This window comes from Takifugu rubripes, chromosome 12, assembly GCF_901000725.2.
Source record: "Takifugu rubripes chromosome 12, fTakRub1.2, whole genome shotgun sequence".
Lineage (NCBI taxonomy): Eukaryota > Metazoa > Chordata > Actinopteri > Tetraodontiformes > Tetraodontidae > Takifugu > Takifugu rubripes.
In genome coordinates this window covers 4,121,092-4,146,647 of record NC_042296.1, presented here as the reverse complement: position 1 = coordinate 4,146,647, position 25,556 = coordinate 4,121,092, and the positions used below count along the sequence as shown (strand labels likewise).

Genomic DNA, 25,556 nt, shown 5'->3' with positions numbered 1-25,556 from the left:
CGGTGCTAAACTCTCGCTTTAAAAGGCAATGCTTGATATTTGGAACTAGAAAAGCACTCGGATAGTGCAGACCTCCACCGAGCAGGCACCTGGAGAGAGAGATCTTCCTTTGTCTTCCTTTAATGGAGCTTGTTAGCTAACTAGTACCAGTAGTATCGCATGCATGTTGTCCCCCCAGGCTTCATTTCAACAAAATTGTAAGTATCTTGTCATGTCTACCTATGAACAATTCTGTTCGCAGATTAACACGGTAAAATATCTTAACAAACCCAACAAAAACTTTTTCAAGGGCATTTTGAAAGCGTATATAAAAAGAACAAAAACGCACAACAAATTTTAACAGAAGCTCTTTTTTATTTACTGACGTTTTCATCCAGTCTTGCAATATTTAGTATTTAGCGTTTCTCCTCATCTTTTGATTAGCAGGTGACTGAATCCAGCTATTAAGCCAAACAAAAACGTCATTAGGTGCCGACCTACTGGTTTCCCAGCCGCTGGCGTGAACGTGAACGCCTCACGGAGTGGCTGACGTCAGTGCGACGTAAGAAGGATCCGGGTGCGCGATGACAGCTCACCATCGTGACGACAGTTCCAGAAAATAACCTGCCCTCACTGTCATGGGTTGGTGTACAACATTGATTTATGTCGTCTAAAGCCAGCCACATGGCTCATGTTCTCATGTGTTTGGGGCCCCAGAGATGCAGTTGTAGTAAATGGGACGCAGACGCCGACATAAAAGAGAGATTTTATTGATGTGGTATCAATACAATCAAGTACTGTAGATTTTGTATAAGCAGAACAAACATTTTCAGTCAATAGGAGTGCATTTTTATACCCAAGATCTATTGCAGAGTGCACGGCATAGCCTTGTTTGACAAATAACCTATATTCCGATACACAGAACATTATGCAAATAGAAAATAAAAATCCACAATCCTTCACAAACAATACTAGAATGCTAACTACGTGTCGTAAATACCAGTAACTCATCAATGCTGTTAAATACCATTTATGCTTCGGTGGTCGGTTTTGGCATCCCTATTAAATTATAATAAATGTATAAATACATCTTCATTAATTTCATGTGCAAATGGGAATGGCCATTTGTATTCAATGAAACTAGAGCAAACAAATATCCCTTAAGAACAGAAGCAAGCATTTTAAACATTTATTTACTTTAGGTCTTTATCTCTTATCTTTTCCAGCAAACAGACACTTCAAAGCAAAATGCGATTTAGACGCTAAATGGATGGTATTTGACACTTGTTAAATAATTTGCGCACAGGGCAAACTCTGCAAAGCAAGTGACATTGTCTAAAACATAAAACCAAGCAATGGCCACATATAGCAAACGTCTAAAAAAAAAAAAAGAAACAGCAATAAGTCGCAGAAATGAAAACCTACAGTACATAACAAGCCTTGGGCTGTCTGTCGACTCACAGTGACAATGGAGGCGGAGGTTCGTGAATGAGGAAGAGCGAGCGCATTCTTTGCATGACATCGGCCTCGTCAACGCGCCGCACTGGCGGAACAACTGGGGAAGAGTTTGCGTGGTGGCACCGAATGACCTTGTGCAAACAACACAGGCGGCTGACATTCACCCTGAGTGCGCAGCTCCATGTTCGGCCCCGTCTTTGAACCCACAGACCGTCGCTCCTCCGTCGTAGAGCACGCTACTCTTCCAAATCGGAGGCTTTGGTGTTGTCATAAGCTCACGCTTACTGTTGCTGACCCCCTGCCTTTATTCATAACTACAATCATTTAAAACAGGTCTGGCACCAATCGAAGTGCGTCTTAAATGTCTTCCTACTCTGTGGTGCCTTCAGATTTTGTCCGTCTTCTCTTCGTTATTGCTCGCGATAATCATGTTTAATTCAAATGCAACCGGGTTCACTTTGTTTTGAAGGACGGATGCTGAAACGTCCTGAGGTCAAATCTCTCGTAGGACACCAACAGGTCGCTTTTGCAACTCGAGCGACTCTGGTGCGTTTGTAGCTTTAGCTTTTGGGACCCGAGCAGGATCGAGAAAAAGCAAAAACCCTACAGACACACAGACGGCGACAGACGGAACTAAGAAAGATAAGCACACGCGGGCACGTAGCATGTACCTTTAATGCCTCATCCACCAGAAACGAGTAAATATACAGCTCTCACCCCGACCCACCACCCACCTCTCCCAGAAATCTGGCAGAGCTTCGTTTAACGTTATATAACCGTATTTCACAACCTGTGGGCCTCAGCTCCCTTCACTTAGTCACGGTGTAAATGCAAATAGATCTCTCTTTTTTTTTTTTAAATTCAGTTGGGAAACATTTTGTCCTTGAAGCAGCGGATAAAGCCAAGTTAGCTTCTGGCATTACAGTTAGGGAATTCAAAGAAAATTCAATCAAAACTAACCCTTTGCCTTTGAGGTCACCTACAAAATGGCTCTGACCAAGAAGACATAGATCCGTCCGTCCGTCCAGAACGAATCGGGAAAAAAGATCCTTATGCCAAATTAGCATATATGGTTCAAATCCCAAAATTGTGAGAGAAGTGGGACTGGAATCAATGAACCTCGGGGATCGGGGGACGCCGGGGGGGGGGATGTGCAGTCACATGGGAAGGTCCGGTACTGGCACATTACAAAGGTAGGCGCTCTATCGTCTGAATCCAACACAACAGCGAAGACATCAAGGACAAAATAATAACATTAGAAATTATGACATTATAATAATTAAACTAATATCGGCTAAAAACACGACATAAAATACAACCCAAAACACACACTTGAAGGACGCCAAATAAAGAACACAGTATGAAATTTCCTTCCCCTGCCTTTAAACTCTCCAAGTTTCATTCACAAAGTTTCTTCTTTTTTTTTCTTCTGTTTTTTTACTTTTGAACTTGTTGATTGTGAGACGGATAAAGATGACGAGCAGAAGATGAACAATCGCTTCTATTTCTATGAAGGCTGTAGGGATTTAAGGTTTCAGGCTGCTCTGAGGTGCTCATAAAGGAACATATCTGAAATGGGGGAGAGGTTATGTGGGGCAGAGAAGGAATCCTGAAAAGGAGGAGTGGATGTACTCGGTAGAATAGAGGCCATTGGCTTGATCTGAAGGCATTTGGATCCATACCTGATCGCCCTCCTTCAGCTCTAAGACGGCACTTCCGGAAGCCTGGTCCATGTAGCCTTTCTTGTACTCGTCATAGGTGTAAGTGGCTGGAACATTGTTTTTATACAGAGCCACCCACAGGCTCGTTCCCTTTACGTGCACGTGGTATGCAAAATAGTAGATGCCAGATAAAGGGGCAGTGAACATGCCGGTGGCAGAGCTGTAGGCATTCTGCCCATTGTACAGGGTCCTGTCAAATTTAATTGGCATGGCCGAGGGAGGGAATGGCGTGGTAAGGATGGCGGTGAAGGCGGGGGCCACAGACGCTGAGAGTGGAACTTGACTGTAGGCCGGCCCCTTTCTGTCCCCTGGAACTTCCCCCCCTTCTAACTGTGAATCCGTTGGCCCAGCAACAACCGTTTGACCGTTTCCCGGAGGACCTGGGGGGCCAGGAGGCCCAGGAGGGCCTGCATTACCATTGAGACCAGCAGGGCCTGGTTTCCCTTGAGGACCTTGGAGACCCATTTCTCCCTTTTCTCCTTGTTTACCAATACCGGGTGGCCCAATAAGTCCCAATTCACCTTTTAGGCCTGGGGCTCCCTGTGGACCCATTGGCCCCATGGGCCCCTGAAGGCCAGGAATACCTGACTGTCCCCTGGGACCTGGAGTTCCTATAAAGCCTGGTTCGCCTTTCGGACCTGAAGGACCCATCAGTCCTGGATTCCCAGGTAGGCCAATATGCCCTGCCTCACCTTTTGGTCCAGGTTTTCCAATCGAGCCATTAGGTCCGGGAAAACCTTTCTCCCCAGGCATGCCATTCTTTCCAGGTACTCCACTGGGACCTTGATCACCTCTGAGACCAGGTAATCCTGGAGGCCCCTGTGGCCCCAGTTCTCCCTTAAGTCCTGTCAGTCCATGTTTTCCTGGGAGTCCCATTGGGCCTTGAAGTCCTGGAGGTCCTGGTTGTCCATCATTTCCTGGTTCACCAGATGGCCCCATCATTCCTTCTTCTCCTTTGTCTCCAGGGAGACCAGGCAACCCAGCATGACCTTTGTCTCCTTTAGGTCCAGTCAGACCAGGTTTTCCATAGCCAGGACTACCGGGAAATCCTGGAGAACCTCTTACTCCTGGTTCACCCTTTGGACCTATTGAACCTGGTGCTCCAGGCAGACCATCTACACCAGATTTTCCAACTCCAACTGGCCCTGGAAGTCCTTGTAAACCTGGGGCCCCAGGTTCTCCAGGTTGTCCTTGATTTCCTGGAAGTCCATGGTCACCTTTAAGACCTGGTAATCCAGGCAACCCCTTTGGTCCTGGTTTACCTATACCCGGGATGCCAGGTTGTCCTGAATTGCCTTTGAGTCCAGGAGGACCCCTTATACCCGGAATCCCAGGCTTCCCATTTCCATTTTCACCCTTAAGGCCAGGCTCACCTGCTGGACCCTGGCCACCTTTAATTCCTGGTTCACCTCGCATCCCAGGGGGTCCTCTCATGCCTGGAAGTCCGGGTTTTCCATTAAGAGAAAGGCCAGCTGGACCAGGAAGGCCAGGTTGCCCCGTTAGACCTCTGGGGCCTGGTTCACCACGAGGGCCAACCTCACCATTTGACCCTTGCATTCCCTTTGGCCCAATCTTTCCAGGAAGGCCTGGAAGTCCTGGCTTGCCCATTCCAGGAAAGCCGGGAGGCCCCGGAGGACCTTGCTGGCCGTTGAGACCTGGCTTGCCCAGTCCAGGTTTTCCTTGAGGTCCTGGTGGGCCAGAAGGACCTCTTAGTCCAGGTTTTCCTTGGGGACCTGGTTCCCCCTTCACTTCCATCAAAGGTGGCATATCTAGTAAAAACAAGTTTTCATGTTTTATTGATGTGTTTTATAAAGTACAAGCGTAGATAAAGAGAACAAAACCGTACGGGCAAACTGATCCAGGCAGTTGGCCAACTGGTGCTTAAATAAGCCCTAATTTGAAGATAGAAACTCTCAATTTAATGGGAACTTCAACCTTAAGATTAAAGTGGAACTATAATCAGCGTCTCCGCAGACAACCTTGAAGATTTTGATCTTGGGTTAATGCGAGCATTTAAAAGGTACAGTTTGTACAAACCTGTATTAGCTGAGCTAGAAATGAGTCAACAATCTGCATCCAAAGCGAGTTTAAGGACGAAAGGAGCGTGTGTGAGCGTCATGGGCTATCTGACTAGCATTACTTTCTGGAATGTTCAGGATAAGAAATTTTGGCATCGCTCTCCTTTCTCAGTTATCTCTGTTGGTTTTCTTAATAGGCGGGAGCCATAAATAAAATATTCTGATAACCATAATTAAAAGAACATTATTAGACCTTCAGTTTAAACAACATGCGCTCATTCACAGGAGTCTCGAACCGGCACTGTAAAAAAAAAGTAACACAAGCCATCACTGCCATCTAGTGGCACATACTGAGAATGCAGACAATGAACAGGTCATGTGATCTTAAAAAAACTTTCTAATATCTTCTGCGGTTGTCTTCACATACAAATCCCCGACATTTTTTTTTTTTAAATCCTGTTTTCTAAATCCTAATTTGTATTTTAAAGATGGTCAAAGATGAGCAACTGTTCACATATTCTGAATGTTTATATTATGCTCCTCTGATAGTACATCTTGATATGTCTGCTTTTTTAGTTTTCTTTAAATTTTAAGGAGCCCGTTTTTTTTGTATCATCAATAATAGCACGGAGCAATAGAATATATGTAGCTCTTGTGTCTTTAATTTCTTTTCAAACGTTTTGTAAATGGTGTAATTTTCAAATGTCCACTAGATGGGAGTAGAGACAGTTTTGTTGTGAGGCGCGTCAAAAAATATTTCAAACCTTTATATTTATATTTTAATTCTAAATCTTTTCTGTTAGGAGTTTTTTGTTTTGAGGAAGGAAGATGGCCAATGTTATATTTAGAATACCTAATATATTTGAAGAATATATGACAGAAAGCATGAAGGACTTTCATTTTTCTCCATGATTACAAGTACTAAGACCACATATATAAATTCCATAAAATGCATGAATTAATTGTGGTTTCAAAAATGTATATATGAAAATGTATTCATGACACCAGTTACTCACCAACATAATGCCCCTTGCCCTCTCTGAATGGGGGCCCAATGGGACCTTTCATCATGGGCTGCATATACTTCATGTGTGGAATGGGAGGGTAGCCTCCAGCAAACACTTGCGCCCCCAGCATCAGTAGCATACAGACAGGAGCCAGCAGCATGGTCACAGGGATCCGACGCTTCCAACTTCACATGTGAAAAACTGGAAGAAAGAAAAGATAAGGTGACTCAGCCATTCGGCTCAGAAGCCCAGGAGTCATTTATGTTGGACGACGGTGATTGAGCTTTAGCGTGTGTTTCTGTGCTCATCTGCTGCTCCTGGGTCGCTGTTGCTTCTGTAGGATCGAATCTAGAACAAAAGACCAAATAACCCTCTGACAGCTATATCCGTCAGGTCGGAGAGGCGGGCCAGCACGGGGGCGGCCATGTTTGTTTCTCTGTGGTGCAACTGTGGATGTCCGGCGGCGGCGGCGGCGGCAGATGTGCAGCCTGTTCTGTCGAAGCGGATCAGATCTGTCATCTCTCCCGTGGTAACGTTTGGAGCAGAGTTTACCCCGAGTCTTTAAACCGTACGGCGATACAACCTTCTGGCGCTACTCTGAGCTCGGGTCTGTTTTAGTGCTTTTGCTCTCGCCGTCACTCACAGTCGTTTCACAGCCCGCATAAATTCTTCTTGTTCAGCCACTTAACGCAATGTTTGCCCCGATGTTCTGAGCCGGGCGGTTCCGACAACCGTGGGCGGGCTTGCTTTGCTCCGGTGTAGCGACTGAAAATTGAAAGACGTGAACAAAAACAGGGGAGCAAACAGGAGGCGCAGCGCTGCTGCGGGCCGCGTCTGGTCGTTGGCCGACGCGCCGGCTGGTTGGAAGCGGCGCTCGTCTGGTGCACAGGCCTGTGGTTTTGGTGCAGATGGAATTTAACAAGCGGCGCTGGTTCTGCAGGCGTCAAGAACTCCTCGGAGCGACGTGCACTCCAACGCAGCCCGGGCCTGAGCGGAGCGGAGCTCACACACATGTGGATGATTTACGGACCTCCGCATTGTGTTTATCAGCCGTCTTTGGTGAAAATGCACATCAGACGCTGTCGAGAATCTCTCTGGCTTGGCCGGCACCACCACTGCTGGACACGGACCCGCACATGCGCCGGAGCAGGGGAACACCCACGTAACAAAACACACACACATATTCGAGTTGGCATGAGAATACACACTGCAGCCACGCAGGGAGTTCGAAAATACTCAAATTTGTCAAACCCGAACCTGCCTTTTCTTTATAAAACGGGCCCGTCCGGGGCAGGCGTCAGCCTCGGATCCGAGGGAGGGGACGAGGGGGAGTGGAAGCCTCCAGAAAATTGCAGAAAATGAGCAACATTGATGCTCCCAGTCAAGGAGCAACCTGAGAAAATTCCATTGCTAGACATGGCCTAAACCTGGACTCTTGGTTAAACACGTGCTGGAATGGAACCCAAGGCTAATCTGCAGTTTCTTTAGGACGCCACAGGGCCCGACAGGCCGCCTGGACGGACAGGAGAGACGCAGACGTGTGTCCTCCAGCTGCTCCGTCTGCCCGCTAATGGGATCAACGGCCCCGCTGTGTTGACGTCGAAGGTGCTCAGCCTCCACTTCCCTTAAGCGGTGGAAGTGTGAGCCCAGACTGCCAGGCATTTCCTAAACCACGTGCCACAGGCCGATTAAGAGCACCGAGTTTGGGGATCCTGTGTCGTTTATGTTTTTGTGGTTCGCATCCGAGCCGCGGATTGAGCAGAGGAATCATCAAGTGCATATCAAGCACAATTTTTTTTAAAAAGAAAAGAAAAAAAGAATAACAACTGAGGGCTATTAGCTATTTTGGTTACAATTGGGTCCAACTTTGCAGGAATAAATAATGAACTCTCTTGACCCCCTCCTTCCATCCAACCCCTGATGTTAGCATGAACCTAGCATAATAATTGCTGATAATAATTGATGCTAAATGGAATTTTGTGTGAGTGCAGCTTTATTTAGAAAAGGTATCGCCCGCGTTTGGGGCCACCTTTGCGTCATCGTGTGTCACTTGAGCCGTCTCGCCTCGGCGCTGTCGGCCCGCGGCGTTACGACGTAGCTGTGGCGGCAGTTTTCTGTACCCGTGGTCACCCTCTATTACTCAACACTGTGCAAATAAACAGCAGTGAAACAGCTCCGCTGTTCACGGCGCATACGTGCTGGCCACAAACTCGCCGCGGCTACAATGAGGCTTTGACGTTTGTTACGTCGCTGGAAAATGAGTTGGAAGAGAAATATTGTGCTTTCTGCGAGGCCAAAACATTCGTTTTAGCGTTGAGGCGTAACGCCTACTTTAGCGTGTCGTTGCCGTGGTTTTTCCAGAGGCCAGAACAGTCAAGCACACAGAGAGGCTTCGCCGACTGTTCCACGATGGCAGAAGCTCACGTTTCAGAAGAGACACCCTGGAATTGCTCCGCAATCGGCGATCGATCCGCACGCGAATCAGAACCTGACTCCAAACGCAGGCTGGACTTTGACCCCTTCGCTCGGAGCTTCCACTCCGTGACCAGGCTCACAGCTGCTGGGTGGATGATTGAGAACGAATCCTCCAAGACAGGTCCAGAGAGCTTTAGAGAAGCTGCAACAACAGCTGGGGGTCATTGCTACAGCACCTGGGTTCAGCGTCTGGGTGTGTTTCAGTCATGCTCGTTTACGATTACTGTGAGAGATCCACGTGGGTTAATTTCAAATGTATCAGAGAGCGTCACGGTGAATCAACGCACACGAACACAACATCTAGGTTTCTCACTCTGTGACGTTACACTTACGATATAGCCAAAAAGTGCTCCACGGTTTTCATGATTCAAACCCAGCTGCGTGAATTCGCTTTTCAAAAATCGTACTTTCTCTCCCAGGAGGAAAAAGACCAAAACGAGCCAACGGAGGTGCCCTTTACATGAACCCTCCGCTGGAAGGTTGTTCCGTTGAAAATATTTTAAAGGAAAACTGAGTGCTGTTTTAACAGGAGTGAAAAACAAGTTTTTAAAAAGCTGCAATTCTCATGTCAGCCGCTAGTGGGCGCATATGCACAGACACTTCCTGCTGACTGCGGCATTATTGGCGATCTTCTTGCACACGTGCAGGAAAAGTACAGAATGCAACTCTGCTGCACTTGTCCAGGTACTTCCCGTTTCCAAAAATCAATTGTTGTTCCCTGTTTACACGGAAACGGAGGCTTTGGCGTTCCAAAAATGCTACACTCTGGAACCCGGACAGCTGAAAGATGACAGACGTCTCCAGCTGAACATGATCGTGTGAAAACAGGGTCTCCGATCCCTGAAAGCTTAAAGGGCAGAAAGAGGCTGGAAACGAGGTGCGTGTGCGATAACGAAGGGATAAAGAGGCAACGAGGGAAAGCTAGCGGACGCAAGGGCTCTTTCGGGAGTAGGTATGAGGAAAACAAATGGCTGGGAAATGAGTGTGGAGGTCAGACAGGAGGGTTTTATTTCTTCATGACTTCATTGAGTAGAACATTTTCAGCCCCCGGTGGGGGGGCTTGCATCTAAGTGCAGAAGCAGACGCGCTAATCATAAATCTCCGCGCGTGTCTGAGCACGCCACCTGTGAAAGACGGGCTTATTAGTCGCTCGCAAATCTGCGTGAAGGTTTTCGCCACTTTATCGGTCTTTCCAGCCCCGCAGGATCTGTTGCTAACCAAACCTGTTAGCATATATTGGCCTCGCCGTCTCAGTGCTGTCATCTGTGAAACATGCTAGCAGATACAAGGGAGCGGAAGCAGAAGGGGGACGGAGACTCTCTGCAGCTGACCTGTTGGTGGACTAGCAGCACATTTCCGGTGCCTGAAACACTCGTGCCTTTCTGAGCGGAGGAACTCCTGCACTTCACAAAGCTCCCTCACTGTCTTGTCGTTGTTGGCTGGCACAGCAGCTATTTTCTCCCACTCGCCCTCTTTTTCTTAATCCTCCCACTGAGGTGTGAATGCTTGTATTGTGGGCCGCCAGTGCCGCTTGTTTCCTCTGTAAGTCATCTGACTACATGAACACTAGCCTCTGTTATTCCTCATTAATTGCGAATAAAATGGGCCCTGAAAATGGAGGAAAGGCCATTGGGTAAAGTGCCTTCTTTACTGTTACTGGATTACAAAAAGAATGAGCATCCTCCTGCAGGCTAGGCGGATTTAGCATCATTAAACTGGATTTGATAATAGAATATTCATGTCTTGAGGCACACAAAGGTCAAAAGTTGTCGTTTTCAACACCTCAGACTTCTTAACAAGAGGATTTTCAAAGTTGAACGTAATTTAGGCCATCCATAAGGAATATTTCATTATCTTAAGGGGTGTCTGGGTAAAACAAGCATAAAGAGATGACAATGATGTTGGTCCCAGAACAGACCCCTGTGGAACCTGAATCCCCTAGGCTTGATAATAAAATACAAATGACTGTAAAAATATTGACTAGCTCAGGACTTGTCCAGCCTCTTTTTTTTTGGCGATGTTCAGAGTTAACAGTTTATTTAGTCTCTGGACAGGACGGTGTCTCGGATCTGGAATAAGAATCTGTTGCTCTGGGTCTCTGTTGTGTCTTGTGTTTCTGTGGCACGTCTCAAAGTCTCCAAAAGGACCTTGTGGGTGGGCTGCCTTCGCCAGAAGGAGGTTCTCAGCCATTTTCACTTGTCATATTAACTATTAAATAAACAGAAAGTTGATACAACAAAAAAAAGAACTCACCACGTGAACAAATCCTCATTTTCTTTATACTGTAGCTACTGTCATGGTGACCTGACTATTTCCTGACTATGTGTCAGAAAAAATTGATGATGAAGGCAAAGCTAACTATGGCAGGGACTCAAACCCATGCGGTGAAGGTGAGAAATACTCTGGGGCACTTAAATAAGGCAGCTAAAACCAGAACAATCACACACCATCAACTGTTCCATTCTTCGCTGCCAGGCCTGGAAAAAAAAAAGAACGGCCCAGGATGCACGTAGCTGAGGCTAGCATTGAGGAGGGAAAAGCCCAGAAAAGTCCGCTCATCGACCGTTCCTATCAAAGGATTGCAGAGTCGGACATTCTTCGAGCGGGGGTCATGATGTAGCCTGATGCTGAGGCCAATGAAGGGCATGACCACGGAGGAGGCGAGCAAGAGGCCACGGAGAAGACATGAGGTCACTGAGAGCCGAAAGGAAAAACAGGGAGATGGAGGAACAAAAAATAGAAGCCTTAGATCTTCAGCTTCCTTTTGACCCACTTCAGATATGTGCCCTGCCAATCATCTCAAAGCCTTCAGCTGCTAGCAGCCGAGGCGCCTTCACACACACGCACACACACATTTACACAAATGCACAAATCAGCTGGCAGCAAAACAGAGAAGGAGGCTTTTTTTTAAAGAGAGGAAGAAAAAGAGGCAGAGAGGAGATTATAATTTAATAAGGAGCAGGAAATCTTGGTCAAATCCTGCTGAAGGAGCTGAAATGCCTCCACGCTGCAGGCTTCTGGACTACAGACGGGCTGGGTTCCATCTGAACGGGCTTTTCAAGCACAGGCGGCGAGAGAGGTAACCTAAGAGCAAAAGACCAGAAGGAGAGAACTTCCAACGTGCCAAACGGTGCCATGGTTTTGCAATCTTAGCACACATTTGGCACGAGCGTAAATCCATGTGTCACTTTGACAAATCATGGGAAAAACATCAGTTAATTATGAGTCTCTCGTCCTTGAGATGGAGTCTGCTGCTGGATGCTCCAGAAGTCTCAGAACCGTGACCGTTATCACCATTTAGCCAACATCCAAGGGTAGAACGTCAATTTGAATTATGAAGGGGGGAGACATATCAGCCGTCATTAGCCAACAGTGTTCATGATACCGCAATGAGCCATGCTAAGCTACCTATCCGTCTGTATCTGACAGGCAAGAATGAACATAAGTGCATTACCGGAATTCCACATTTCAGGAATAAGATCAACAGCTTGATTTGTTTTGTCTTGTAAAAAAGGGGGATATAAAAGTTGGAAGGACAGAAAGCCCATGAGTATCTGCTGGTTCTCTAATTGCTGTCAGACTAATGTGAAGCCCAAAGCTTAAGTTAAGAAGCTACAAACTCCTCTTGACAGTCTGAAACACGATGGATCGCCTAAATTGCCTTACTGGGACTTTAAATAAAGCAGCCATCAGGAAATGAGCGCTAGCAGTGGGACTGTTTTCGCTCGAGGACTCAGACAGGGTGACCCCGGGCCACAGCGGGATGAGATGGCGGGATGGAACGACACGGAACAACGTGCTAGCCAGCCTCTGGACCCCAGCTCAATTAGATTTGCTGTCTTTCCAACTGCGTGTGGAGGCGGATGTAGCGCGAGCGTGCACTGGGGAGTTTTTACATAACACCTAACACAGCTGAGGGTATCGGGTCGCACAGGCAGCCTCTGCTCACGCCACCACACAGCTCGCCACTTTGCAAATGGAAACTCATTGGCTGGTTTTTGAATCCCAGTTGGGGACTACGAATTTTTCATCGGCCTCTGATTGATCGTGCAGTTGATCTCAAATAAGGAGGGTCAAAAATCAACGCGTAGGGCCTGAGACCACCAGGATAAAGACCGTAGGCCCCTCTGACTGTGGCCCTTTTTGGAGCCCACTCCACCCATCAGGATCAATAAGAGGCTTTATTAGCTTTTGGCCACGAGTGCAGGCTGTGTAAGGAGACCCTGCCAGTTCTGGAATCACAGCTCCCAAAATTCACCACTGGGCTGCAAAAACACAGCTGTGTGTGTGTGTGTGTGTGTGTGTGTGTGTGTGTGTGTGTGTGTGTGTGTGTGTGTGTGTGTCCTCAAACATACTATATAGGTAGGACCAGAATACACATTTAACTCGCACAGTGAGGACCAGTTTGGGAAGGGAGGGCATTTAGGCTGGTTGTTATATCATCGAGGAGTCATTTGAGGGTTCGGACTTGGTTAGAATTTGGGTTAATGGTTGGGGAGGGCATAAAGTCTGTGAAAGTCCTCACAAAGATAGAAGCACAAGTGTGTGTGGGTGAGCGAAAAACTTGTTGACAAGGAAGAATGACATTTTAAAACTATGGATGTAATAAAATATCTAACAAGAGATAAAATAATAAGAAATAAGTGACTAAGAATGAATGATATTATTATGATCATGTATTTTTTTTTAAAAATTGAATCTGCAAACTGTGCCACAATTGTAGCACATACTAGTACCTGCCACACATGCTCAGGCAAAACCAGTTGAAGAGTATTTGTTATAAAGACAACAGAAACTGTGGCTCCATGTTATGGCTGATGAAGGCCTGAGGGGGCAGCAGAGAGCAGCACCTGACCCGAAGGTGTCAAAGGTCAAAATGCTTTTGGGCAATATCAGCTCCTGCCTTTCGCTCCTGTTGGATTCCCGTGTTTCAAGAAAACCAAAACTGATCTGCAAACAAAATAATCCTCCTTAGAGGACAAAAGGCAGGATCAGATACACGATGTCAGGACAGCAGACTGGGTTCGGGTTACACCTAGCATTAGCCCAGCTAACACACATATTCAGTAGATTGTAGCAGCGACAGGAAGAACTTATATATCTCCAATAAATGGTTTTAAGAACTATAATGTGTCTAAAAGCTGTCTGAGTAAGAATTCTACAAACTTTAACCTGGACAAGACTGCAGTGCGTTGGTTAAATCTGCTGTAATCCTGTGATTATCGATGAAGTTAAAGCTATTTCTGTGCTGTCTAAATAATAAAAAACAACATTACATTTATGGTAATGGGCTATTAAAGTGTCTAGTCAGAGTATAAAGTTTATGCACTGAGGGAGGGGGGCAGCGAAAGAGCTTTTAATGACAACAAGCATCCAGATAATTGCACCGCGTTGACTGAACTCCGTTTCCTTGTTCACCTGCCTCCTGGAATTCCTGCAGCTTTGCCAAGAGCCTGAAAAAAATGGCGCATTGAGCCTTGGAGAGGCTCGGCACAATAATAACCGTTCGAGGAAAAGCGGGGGGCAGACATCGACCAGTACATCTAACGGCTCATTAGCGATTCTCGAGATCAGATATGTTTCTCTCCCTGACGCGGCAGCCAAAAAGGAGGGAAACATTCTTGGGAGTCTGGACTGATGGGTCCTCCGTTGGATAACCAGCGGACTGAAGCGGTTTCTTTGTCTCCTGCTGGCAGCTGGAGGGGACGGAAGGATTGTTGGTAGGAACATGAGAATTAAAGAGGAATCAAACTTACACCACAGACATGAGGATGAGACACGGCCTTGGACGGCAGAGGAGCGGCAGGGGAGGACGAGGACTCGCGGGGAGGAGGCAGAGGCCAGACTCCTCACGCAGAGCAAATAAATCATCAGACAAAGGCAAACTGATGCTACAGGCTGTAAGGGCAACACAGGATGGACCCTTCTCTGACAGAACAGGAAATACTGCTGCTGGTCGGGTTTGAGTCCGTGTTCAACCCTGCACGGTTCTGTGCAAGAACAATCAGGTGTTGTGTTTTATGGCATACAAGTTGATAAAGCTATCTAGAATAAGGCTTATCAATTACTAGCGCTGACCACTAGAGGGCACAAAACTCGCCAATTTATGTTTTCTATTATTAGTATTTTTCATCGTGTTTCATTTTGTGTTGTGCAATCAATTTTCGGAATTTTTTAAAATTGTTTTTCTCCCTATCAATGTTGTTATAGCTGCAGTTTTACGTCTCTGTGACACCTTTCAGCTCGGGTCGGAATCTTAATCATGTCTGAGATGCTGTTTGAAGCCCGAATGACCAGAGTCAAAATAAACCTGCGACTGTCACAGAAAATTGACGCACCGTTCACTCGGACACAAAGAAACCGCTGTGTGCAACACGAAACATTCATGAAGAAGACAGGAGGGGAACGGTAGACCTCCGAGAAGGTACTGAGTCACTCCTCTGAGCCGGGCCGGTTTCTCTTCTGTTATTACTCCAAACAAACCCGAATGCCCAGTGCAACCCAGTAAGGGATGACAGAAATGAGGAGTGTGAAGTGGGTGCTGAGTGGCCTCTTTCATTCCTCCTGTTTACAAGTTGTCATTTGGCAAATATCTGGTAAGTGGAACGGCCCAACACTTAACTGAGCCGCTTGTGAAGTTCTGTTGGGCCTGTCAGATTCCATCGAATCCGTGAGCATGTGTGGCTGAAAGTGCTGATGAGAAAATTAGCCTTTTCCACCCCGGTAATGATCTGTCAACCTGTACCCACCAGACTTCACGTCAGGAAAACACCTGATGCCACGACAGCCGCAGACGACCGGCTGTTGATCTGGGCGGTTACAACTAACGGACCTTTAGCTTTAACTAGCAATGCAGGGTGGGTTTATGTACTGGTGCACGGGACCCAGCCTGACTTCCAGCGACTGAGTCAGCAGGTAAACAGCCAGAATTGCAGCGATGGTACCAAAGGGGAGGTAATGGTTCCTCGGATGACACAAAGCAGGCCGCTGTGGGAAACCTCAGCTTCTTCATTCACCGAGGTTTGAAAACATGAAAAGGACCACAGCGTTTGATCTCGTCTCTTGAATACGTCTCCGGGCTTCAGAAAAGAAAATGGCTTTGGAAACTAGATTCCCCAATTATTTGCCCATCACTCCCTATCCCTCCTTCCATTCCTCCCACATTAACGATTCAGGCTTTGATATGAAAGTGGGATGAAGATGAAGTCCCGGCAGAGGAAAAAGTGTCCGCGTGGGGAAGTTCAGGCCTCAAAAATGTTGTAAATTCTCATCAGGCTAACACTTTTACCCTGAAGAGACTCCTACACAGGCATCGGACATTCCCTCTTCTTGCTGAATTTGCACGACAGGTGTCATCAGCATACGTACAAATATAATGGTTGACCAACTGCAGCAGCAGTGGAAAGCTGATCCTGGCCTGCAGCATCATCGATTTAATTTAAAAGGGTCGACATTATCATCGAGGTTAAAAGTTCCCAAACTCTCACCAACACTCTAAAGTCTAAATGCTCCAGTTTAGCAGCAGCCATGTGCCTTATTTCCAAGAAACTCTGCAGAGACCACATGCATCCATGATGAATAGATATAGAGGGGGTCATGCATTTTTGATCTCTGCTAGAGTAATTATCTTGTTGAATTTTAACGGAAAAGCTATATGTTGGCCAGAGCGTGCCGGTGTTTATGTATGAACTCACAAACTGACTCGCTTTTTCCTCATCCCGCCAAATATTTTCTAAGCTTGTCTGCCTCGGGTGGCTCGTTTTTTAAGCTGCACGCTGAAAACACCAACTCCCGCAGACATTCCATCGTGGTCGTCATGGGCCCTGTATGTGTTAGACTAACCTATCTACCTGTCCGTACGGAAAAGTTTCCCTGCAACTATGATTACTTCATCATGGCTCAACATCCTAACAGGTGTGCTACCTTGAACTCGACGACACAAATTTTGCAGCTATAACTGTAAATGGATATGCGATACATCTCCAAAGAAAGCTACAATTTCCATATTTTGCAACATTACATCAGGTTTGTATTTATTCCTTTGTTTTACCTTAAGATCTAAAGGTTTTCATGTTTGACTTGGGCACGATACATCCTTCTGAGGCCTATACAGTCAATATCCTGAATTCCACGTATGTACCATAAGCACTCGTATTATGGTTCCATATGTGGAATAGCTGCATAAAAGAGATGAGAGTGAAAGGATAAAGACCCTCACAAAAGTCACGAAACCAATAAGCACCAGCTACCCGATGTCTCCCTCACCCTGCACCATATTTGCACACAATCGGCTACGCTAACCCTGGCCAGGATTGCCCGGTATGAAGGAGCTGTGTTTAGATGACTTTTCTCAGCCGCTCGGTTGAGAACCGAGCAAATAGACGTAATGCCGGAATAACACTGACTGGAATGCATCTCTGCATATGTGGTTGTTGGCCTTGGATGGAGATTTGAGGTTGCGAGAGACAGATAGTTCCTTCCCCCCCTCTAAAATTTCCTTACATGTTGGTGCGCTCTGTCACATTTTCGGCTGTGGTTGTTCCCAACGGTAACAGTAAGCGACATGAAAGGGTCAAACAAACGCTCCTTTCACAAAAGATTATGTGTAAATCACCCAATTTTAGACTTTGCTTTAATTAGCTACCCTCATAATTTACTGTAATTACATTTAAAGGGTCTCACTGTCAGTCCTCTACATGTGTATGGACGACTATGAACAAGCACATGTTGGATCCAGAACTTGTTTCCAACACCGACGCCAAATTTCTTCCACCCTTCCAACATGTCCTCATCATTAGCCTTCCGTTGGATTCCTGTGTGCGCACCACTCCAGCCTTTATTATCCCCACTGCGGTGGGGGGAAAAGCCACAATTGCCCTCTCACACTCATAAGCTAATTGCTACAATTTGCTTATCGCATAAGTGCAGATGTGAAAACAGGCAGTCTAGACTGATAGTGAAGACAAACCATTCCATCTGGGTTTTAAAAGTGGGTTTCCACAGAACAAAGATGTTTTTTGTTCTGGGACCCGTCCACTCCTGGCCCGGGCTTAATATCTATATCTGTAGATCAGATGAGCTTTCTCGCCGTCCGCTGTTTTGGATGTGTGCACGCGCAGCGAAAATGGCTACAGACACATTCCAGGCACTGCTGATGGAGTGAATAATAGACTGACGGAAAAACAAAAAGACGGGACTCTGCAGAAGATTTGGGCTGTGCTGAGATCAGCTTTTGCAGTGGAAATGAAGTGAGTGCACAGACACCGGCTGCTTCAACTTTACAATGAAAATTACTGTAGAAACAGAAATGCAAAAGCATTGGCTTAACTAGCTAAGTGTTTTCTCATATCAGCCGGTAAAATATAAAAACTGACAATAGACACATCATTAGCATGTCAAGCTACTACTTAGTATTGGAGGAAAACATTTGGCAAATCACAACTACATCGCGTTTTTCTCTTCATTGAGGAGCCGTCTGCGAGCACTAGGGTTAACCGTGCATCAACAAGATCAGCTCTGACAGGGTCTGGATTTGTCATTGTCTCTGAGGAGGAGATGACAGCAATGTGTGCATTTCCCCGCACGCTAATCCTGGACCGTTCCTGCGACGACAGTCACATTTAAATGTGCGGCATGCTAACGAGTACAAAGTATCACTCCATATATTCCAAGGCCTTGACGTGGTTCGAATGAATGGAAGCGAAATGAAAAATGGCTCCGTTAGCAGACAAACAACTGAATATAAAGGCAGCACTGTTAAATCTTTCAATCTCGCCAGGTTTCTGTTTCCCTCTACAGATTAAAAGCGAAATTTTAGCTGATTGCAAGAGTTTAGGGATATGTCTGAGCTCGTTGCTCAACTCGACGGAACGGACCTGCTGTTCCCGACCGGGCAAACAAATATGCGAGTAGTAAAAAAAACAAAATGTGAAGAGGAACAACTTGGGAACAATTTGGGACGCTGGTTTACAAAGCGCATGGTTGCTATAAAGCTAGCTCACCCATTACCATATCCGTTTCATTCCTCTCCTCTCATCGAAAACAAAAATGAACAAATGTGTTCGCTAGTGACCCTTTTCAGTCAGAACTTGGATATTGTTTAATTAGCATTATGGAATTTTCTTGTCTCGATACCTTCCAAAACAAGGTTTTATGCAATACCTTAAGCCTAATCTCTATAATCTCTATTAAAAAAAACAGGCCACTGCGGTTAACACTTTGTTTGAACTGTGGAACTGTTCTCTGACATCACTATTTATGTCATGCCAGTTCATCCACAATGACTGATGATGATGATGAAGAGACTACCATCCTTTTAACCATGTGTTTGTTTACCTCAGGCATCACAGTGCAGCATTCCGAAGGTTCCCTTATCTCACCGAAAGATGGGAAATAACCCCGGCTGTTCTTGCTAAGCAGGAAACTAAGTTGTCCAACAGTTTCTTTAAGTCCTTGGGAATGCGGCCATCATGCTTTACCTTCCCTATCCTACAGAAGGACACATTAATGTAGAGATAAACAGAAGAGAACTGTAGCTAAGACTGACACACTGCCGACACGCACGAACACACACCCAGCAGAGCAATGGAACTGTTCACCTCAAATGAGCTGGAATGAGCGCAAAGTCGCATTTTTTGCATTTTATTATTTCGCCGCTCTGCCGCTGATTAGAGGAAACGATTAAGGCAGCAGCGTTGAAGGGCTGTTTGTGCTGTGTGCTGCCTAATGCCTTAATTATGAAACACATGTTTCTCAATGGGCTCAGAGCATTTAGAGAAGGGATTATGTTCCAAAGCCAAGACCATTTAGACAGGAACAATCATGGGATACTGTTACAATCGATAACAGCAATTTATTTTTGTCAAAATGGCATTGAAGACATTGTGAAATATGATATTCATATGAATAATATAGGCATAAGGATGCCACTGACAGCATGGATAAAGTCATTTATATATATATATATATATATATATATATATATATATATATATAGTGATGTTGTAAGGTTTAAAGTTTAAAATAAAGGTTAAATGTGTGCAACCACACTCAAAAAGAGTCTCATCACTGTCATTCTATTCCATTCACGCTGCAAACTTAGCTATTAAGAACATTCCATCAGCAGAAACTAAAATCTATCTTGATTTCAGAGCACTGCAGAGGAGCAAAATGCCTCCACTGAATTCCCCTCCCAACAGAATGTCAGCGTTACTTTGGCAACTCCACTTTCTAACTGGGAGATAAATTGTGGAACAAAACTTGTTGATAGATTGCAGGTATTACTTTTGCGCCAATGAAGGTTAGAGGGAAAACTCCAGCATGTGTGAACATAACAACACACACAAATTTTTTTTTTTTTTAAATCCATTGCCTTTAAAAAAAATAAGTCTATATTCTACTTCCCTCGAGGGAAACTGGACAACCCAGTAACCCCGGCGCAGGATTGTCTTGTTATGACCATCGAAACTGAACAATAACAGAGCCTACTGCTTTTCAAATGGTCTCCGAAGGTCTCAAAAGAGCTCCAAATCCTTTCCTCGACACATCTGAGAGAGATAAAACCATCCGGCATATCAAGTGAAATAAGGAAAACAAACAGCTGGCCAGGGAGCGTGTCTCTGACCAGATGAAAAGAGTAATATTGGGAGTTTTATACGGAGGAACTGACCCGTGTTAAGAGTTGGCCCGGCCTCCAGCCCTTGGGAGCCCCCAACAGAACTCCTGCCAGACGGTGAAGCGAAGGGCAGTGACAGAGAGGTGGGAAGGTCAGAGCCTAAAGAGGAGCGAGCTCTCGTGCACTGTTGTGCTCACCGGTGCAGTCACCTGAACTGAACCGACCAAAACATCAACAGTGAGCTGGGAGGGTCACACACATCCTGGAGGACATGGGAAAACTCCATCCCATTAATAAGGAACAGCACTGCTGCTGGATGCGCACCGAATCTTTCATTCCTGTTTGTTTCCATTGGATTCTCTTTAAAAACACGAGCTGCCGTCACCAAAGAACTATGGCACACCACTGGAAAAATAGCGTTCCGACTCCAGGAAGCATTGCTCAATACGTGTTTTGTCAGGGGCTCGGTTACTGCGCCTTGTTAAGGCCCCGCTCGCTAAAAGCTGTATCTGACACTAGAGATCAGCTTTGTGCAACCACAAACTTTAAACCCTCGAAAAAACTGTCGGGGTTTGAGTCAAGAGTAGCCATAAGATGCGCTTACAGAGAAATATTCGAAGAAGCTTGGACGAGGAGTCAAGAGGACGGCCGAACCTCTACCCGAGGGTTGTCAAGCCCCTCTTGGAGGTTTTGATGTTCAGTTAAACCCGAGCCGCTGCTGACAGAGTCAATGGGAGGTGCTGGGAAAATCGAAAAAGGGGCGTCTGCCAAGCTTCCTCTGTCTCTGTCCTCCTCTTTGTGCCAGCTCAGTGGAAAAACTCCCCCTGGGCCAGACACAGAAAGAAAGTCCAAAAGGGAGAGAAAAAACAAATAAGGTACCACAACTGGAATATAGAATCATATTAGTTGAGAGAAAAGCCTCGATTTGGTCCTGGTTTCCTCTTCCTGTGTCTCTGCGGTGTTTATTTGACGGCACACTCAGACCGGAAAGTCAAAACAGCCTTTCACTACAAAGGCACAATTAATAATAATGACCTGCTGCATCCAATCTAGAGGACCACATGTTTGGGCAGATACTCTGTAAACATGCAGGCTAAATGTCCACGCTACTATGGAGTAGCAGGAGGAAGTAGTGTGACTTGGGAGACTAAAATACATTTCTCTCTTTTATATCAGGTCTTGTTTTTTTCCCTCACCGGAATCCGAGTTCGGCCAATTTCTCTTGGCCCGGCTTCTGATTAAGACCAGGACCCGCTGCCTGTTTCCGCTGCCCTTCGCAGCAATTCATCATTCGGTTTATCGGCAGCCGCAGTTAGCGTGCTCCGTGTCACACGCTGAAACGTCTGGGCCTGAAGAGCTTGGTGAAAGAAAGCACAAAACGGCGCGCTTGATGAAGCACTTCGATGAGCCTCGATGCAAGAATGTGGTTCTGTTAGAGCCTAAGGTGATGAGGAAATGAACGAGCACTGGGACACCGTGCCGACAGCTGCTCAAGAGCTGATTGTTACAGCATGTTTACCTAATACAAGATTAAATACCAAGCTTGACTTTCTTCCGGAGACTCCTTCAGCCCACAATGGTCACGGTTCTGCTGATCTCCACCCTCACTGACGGTTCACTCTGAAACAACCAGGATGCACCTCAGGCGCAGACGCTCAATAAACCTGCCCTCCTACTCCTGTACATTCTTGACATTGGAATAGATATTGATCAATGTGGCCACTAGGGGGCGAGCCTCGGAATTTAGACTTAAAACGGATCTTTCAGACCAATAAGAATTTTGAAGACTCAGAAATTTCTTTGGTTAGACTAATGATAGGTGTTGCCTGAGCTGTTGGATGATCTACCATCATTACCTGCATTTAACCGACGACCAAAGTTTTGTTTTGTTTTTACTTTGAATAGATTTAGTAGAGCACAAACAGGTGTTTTTCTCTGCAGTGGCATGTTTTAAACATTCTCCCACTGGAAAGCAGAAAAAAAACCTGGTTTTACTCTTTTTGTCCTGCAGAATGAGTGGCATCCTCTTTCATTTCCTCAAAACGTACATCTACTGCAAATGCCCCTTCAAGCATATACTATACAAACATTCACAAAGTACAAAGCTGTTGCACATGTGCACACCCCCTGTCTGCTGGAGTGCCCCCTACTGGTAACACAGAGGACATCATTTTTTAAACAGTACCGCTAATATCAATCTGCCATCTTTATGGAAATCAGAGAAATGAAGTCTTACACTTGAAAACTAAAAGTCAAGATGTGGTCTATAAATCAAGACGTTGCACTGGGGTGTGAAGGTCTCGCCACTCTATATATATGTGGTCTGGTAAAACCAAGTAAGAATCGGCTGTCTGGTGCCACTTCGCATTCAGAGTGACTCTTATTTGTGTATGCTCGGTCACGCTTCAGCACTCTGTGTTAAAATCCTGCCCGGGCGGCCGCTTGGAGTCTGGCAGCTGCGATGAAATAATGCCCTACACACAAACACACTTGTAAACCCCTTGTAACCACTGGTGAAGACATAACCCACCAGCAGCCGCCCACTTGAGAACAGAGCATCCCAGTCAGTGGCCTGGGGTTGCCAGGCCATGTTGGCATCGAACAAGCGCCAAGAATGTAGATACATGCCAGTTAGAAAGAAAACAAGAACTAAAACAAGACCCCCATTTCTGGCGAAAGAAAAAGGGGGCAATAAATCTCTGAGCAAGAGACGTTTTAACAGAAACCAGGGAAGGGAGGTAAGAGTGACTGGAAACCAGTAAATCTATATGAGAGGCCCTGAACTTTATGGGCAAATATCATGTTGAACAGTAAAACAGACACGGGTGTCAACCTGCAGCTTTTATCCCCAGGAACTCCTGCTGCACCTCAGCCCTGGATCGTTGTGGAACGGCGTTTGTGCACCTCGTCTACGAGCACGTACCCGCTTGTGCACGCTAACGCAGGTACATCTGCTCTTGAATGAAACACAAAGATGCTGCCAAGGGCTTTGGGGGATTTCAGAACTTCAGTGTCTTTTCCAGAGTCTGCTTTCCCCTCCGCTCGAAACAAAAAACCACACATCTCCTCTGCAAAGCAAACGTTTGGCCCTCCGCTATTGTGCTCCTCTTATTTGTCTGATTTAGATTTTAGCTCTGTCATTCCGTTCGCCTTCCTTGCGGGACACCTGGAGAGTCAGAGGCACAACTATTTCTCCGCGTTCTTTTGGGATGGAGGGATGTCGTTACTGTGGAATGCAGTGTGGCTTGCCAATGGCGTCACACAGGATGGATGGACTGAAGCAACGGGGATGAAGAGAATAGAGGAAGAGGAGGAAAAATGATCTTTCACTCTGTCCGGATCTACTTATGAAAACCTAAAAAGATGATCAAACGCCACTCTTTTCCACGCAACTATAGCACACAAATATTGGAAGAATCGTGACAAAAAACACTGGGAGCGTAACTCAACTTATGAAGATGTGACAGGAACAGCAAGCAGTCACCATTCCAACCATGTGCCGGACACCCTGATCATGTCACCACAGAGGAGATCAATAAGAGAGCACCAGTACAAGTTTAACAACCCAGCTTGGTGAGCAGACAGTACCTGTTGTTTTAAATCTGCAAGCTATTACCCTGTGCACTGGCCTATGACTGGGGAGAAATTTGCAGGTCCCATGACAAAGATATTGCACAGTCTGTTTTTATTCTAAGTTTTTCCTTCCTGCTCTCTGTTTCTTTTGGCCGTGGCCCCTGGAGCCACATGTGGTGGAAGGTGAAAAAAAGAGATAACGGGACACACAAGGATGCAAACAGAAGCCAGAGCGGCGCAGGGCAGGTAGACACTCACCTCTCTCTTCTCTGGCTGCTCGGGGGCAGGATGGTGGGGGTGGGGGGTTGCACTGGATGAGGGCAGCACTAGGTGTGAGCGTCAGGTGGGGATTTCTTCTACCTCCCTCCTTGCTTCAGCCACGAGGGTCTCCCATGGGACGTAATGGCATCAAATATTCGTCGAGCATGCAGCCAAAAACACGTGGTGCTCCCCTCCAGTTGGCACGCGTCAATCGATCCGGTGCTGCTCACAAGTGCAGAAAAACAGAGTTGGTGTTGGAAAGCTTTTCAGCTGCAAGTGGAGCGATGGGATTTATATCTCTGCCCTCAGCAATTTAAAAAAAAAAGAGAGAGAAAAGAAAAAGCCCATCCGTGTTATTTTGGGAAGGAGGATGGAGGAGAAGTGTGATAAATCCTCTCTGTGCTGTCTTCAGGCTGTCCAGACGCAGGTCTGAGGAACACCTTCCCAATCTGTGCACTCTTACTCACCAGGGTGGAAAGTAGGAGGGAAGGAGCAAAGGGAGCGGGACAGAGAGGGAGAGAGAGTGTGTGAGTAACAGAGAAGTAAGACCCAGTCAGTCAGTCAGACAAGTAGGCAGTGTATATTGATCTAAAGGCTCTGGGTCCAGGCAGGCTCAGCTCCCACTCCCAGGTCTTATAACCAGGGGCTGTGCTGCTCCAAACCCACCGGTTCAATTGGCGATCTCTCTCCCACTGGCTTATTTTGGGAAAAGACAGACCAGATTGTTCCCTGGGTTGAACCCTCCAAATACAAAAAGTGTCTGTGGCTGGCTGCAGTGATGAAGGAGGGGAGGGGGGGAAGGATGGGTGGGGTAGTGGCTGTGAAGGGACGGGTGTTGTGGGATGAAGAGGAGGGAACGGAATAAAAAGAGATTAGAAGAAGGGGTTATAGAGGCATATTTGGCCCCTGCTCTCTGCCTGTGCTTTTCTTCTCGTGAGCTTTCCTGAGATTATGCCAAAGTCCCAAACCCTTAAAGCTCCATAGGCTAAACCAGTATACTGCATCAAAAACAGCACCGCTGCAATTTAGGGAAGCCTGATTCTTACTTCTCACACTTCCATATTGCTAGTGTTTATTCTTATGTTTTATGGTTTCTCTGTTCAAAAGAGATTGCCAACCAATGCAGGAGCAGAAAAGCAAACTTCCAAACACCTGAAAACTGCAGTGGCAGTTAATCCACGAATGAAAATTAAAATATTCTAAATCAGTTTTACATCCATGGAAATTGACGTTTTAGAATAAATTTGCATCGTCGACAAAGAGCAAATCCATTCATGCTGTGTCATTGGTGAATAAATGAGTGTGAGAGGTTGTTTTCTCCTGATGCTTCTAGCACCCAATGAACAGCACTCTGCCACCAGGGAATGAGCGAGTGTGGGACCTCATGAATGCAGACTTGTATGTTAGAATTACTCCTACAGTCAATTTACAGCCCAATTTACTTCAACAT

At 46.1% G+C, this 25,556-nt stretch overlaps 1 protein-coding gene and 1 long non-coding RNA gene across 2 annotated transcripts; one reads left to right on the top strand and one right to left on the bottom strand.

The window, feature by feature from the left end:
- The first annotated feature begins 55 nt into the window (after positions 1 to 55).
- Positions 56 to 1,405, top strand: LOC105417151 (uncharacterized). The gene is made up of 2 exons (XR_964940.2): positions 56 to 197; positions 424 to 1,405. It is a non-coding gene; the product is annotated as an uncharacterized lncRNA (long non-coding RNA).
- On the bottom strand, positions 737 to 24,815 carry col8a2 (collagen, type VIII, alpha 2). Its single transcript, XM_011609070.2, has 3 exons — positions 24,104 to 24,815; positions 6,193 to 6,384; positions 737 to 4,927 (listed from the first exon to the last, which is right to left on the bottom strand). Exons 2-3 carry the CDS (start codon positions 6,341 to 6,343, stop codon positions 3,024 to 3,026), a joined length of 2,055 nt encoding a protein of 684 aa, XP_011607372.1. The 5' UTR covers positions 6,344 to 6,384; positions 24,104 to 24,815; the 3' UTR covers positions 737 to 3,023.
- Positions 24,816 to 25,556: the final 741 nt, after the last annotated feature.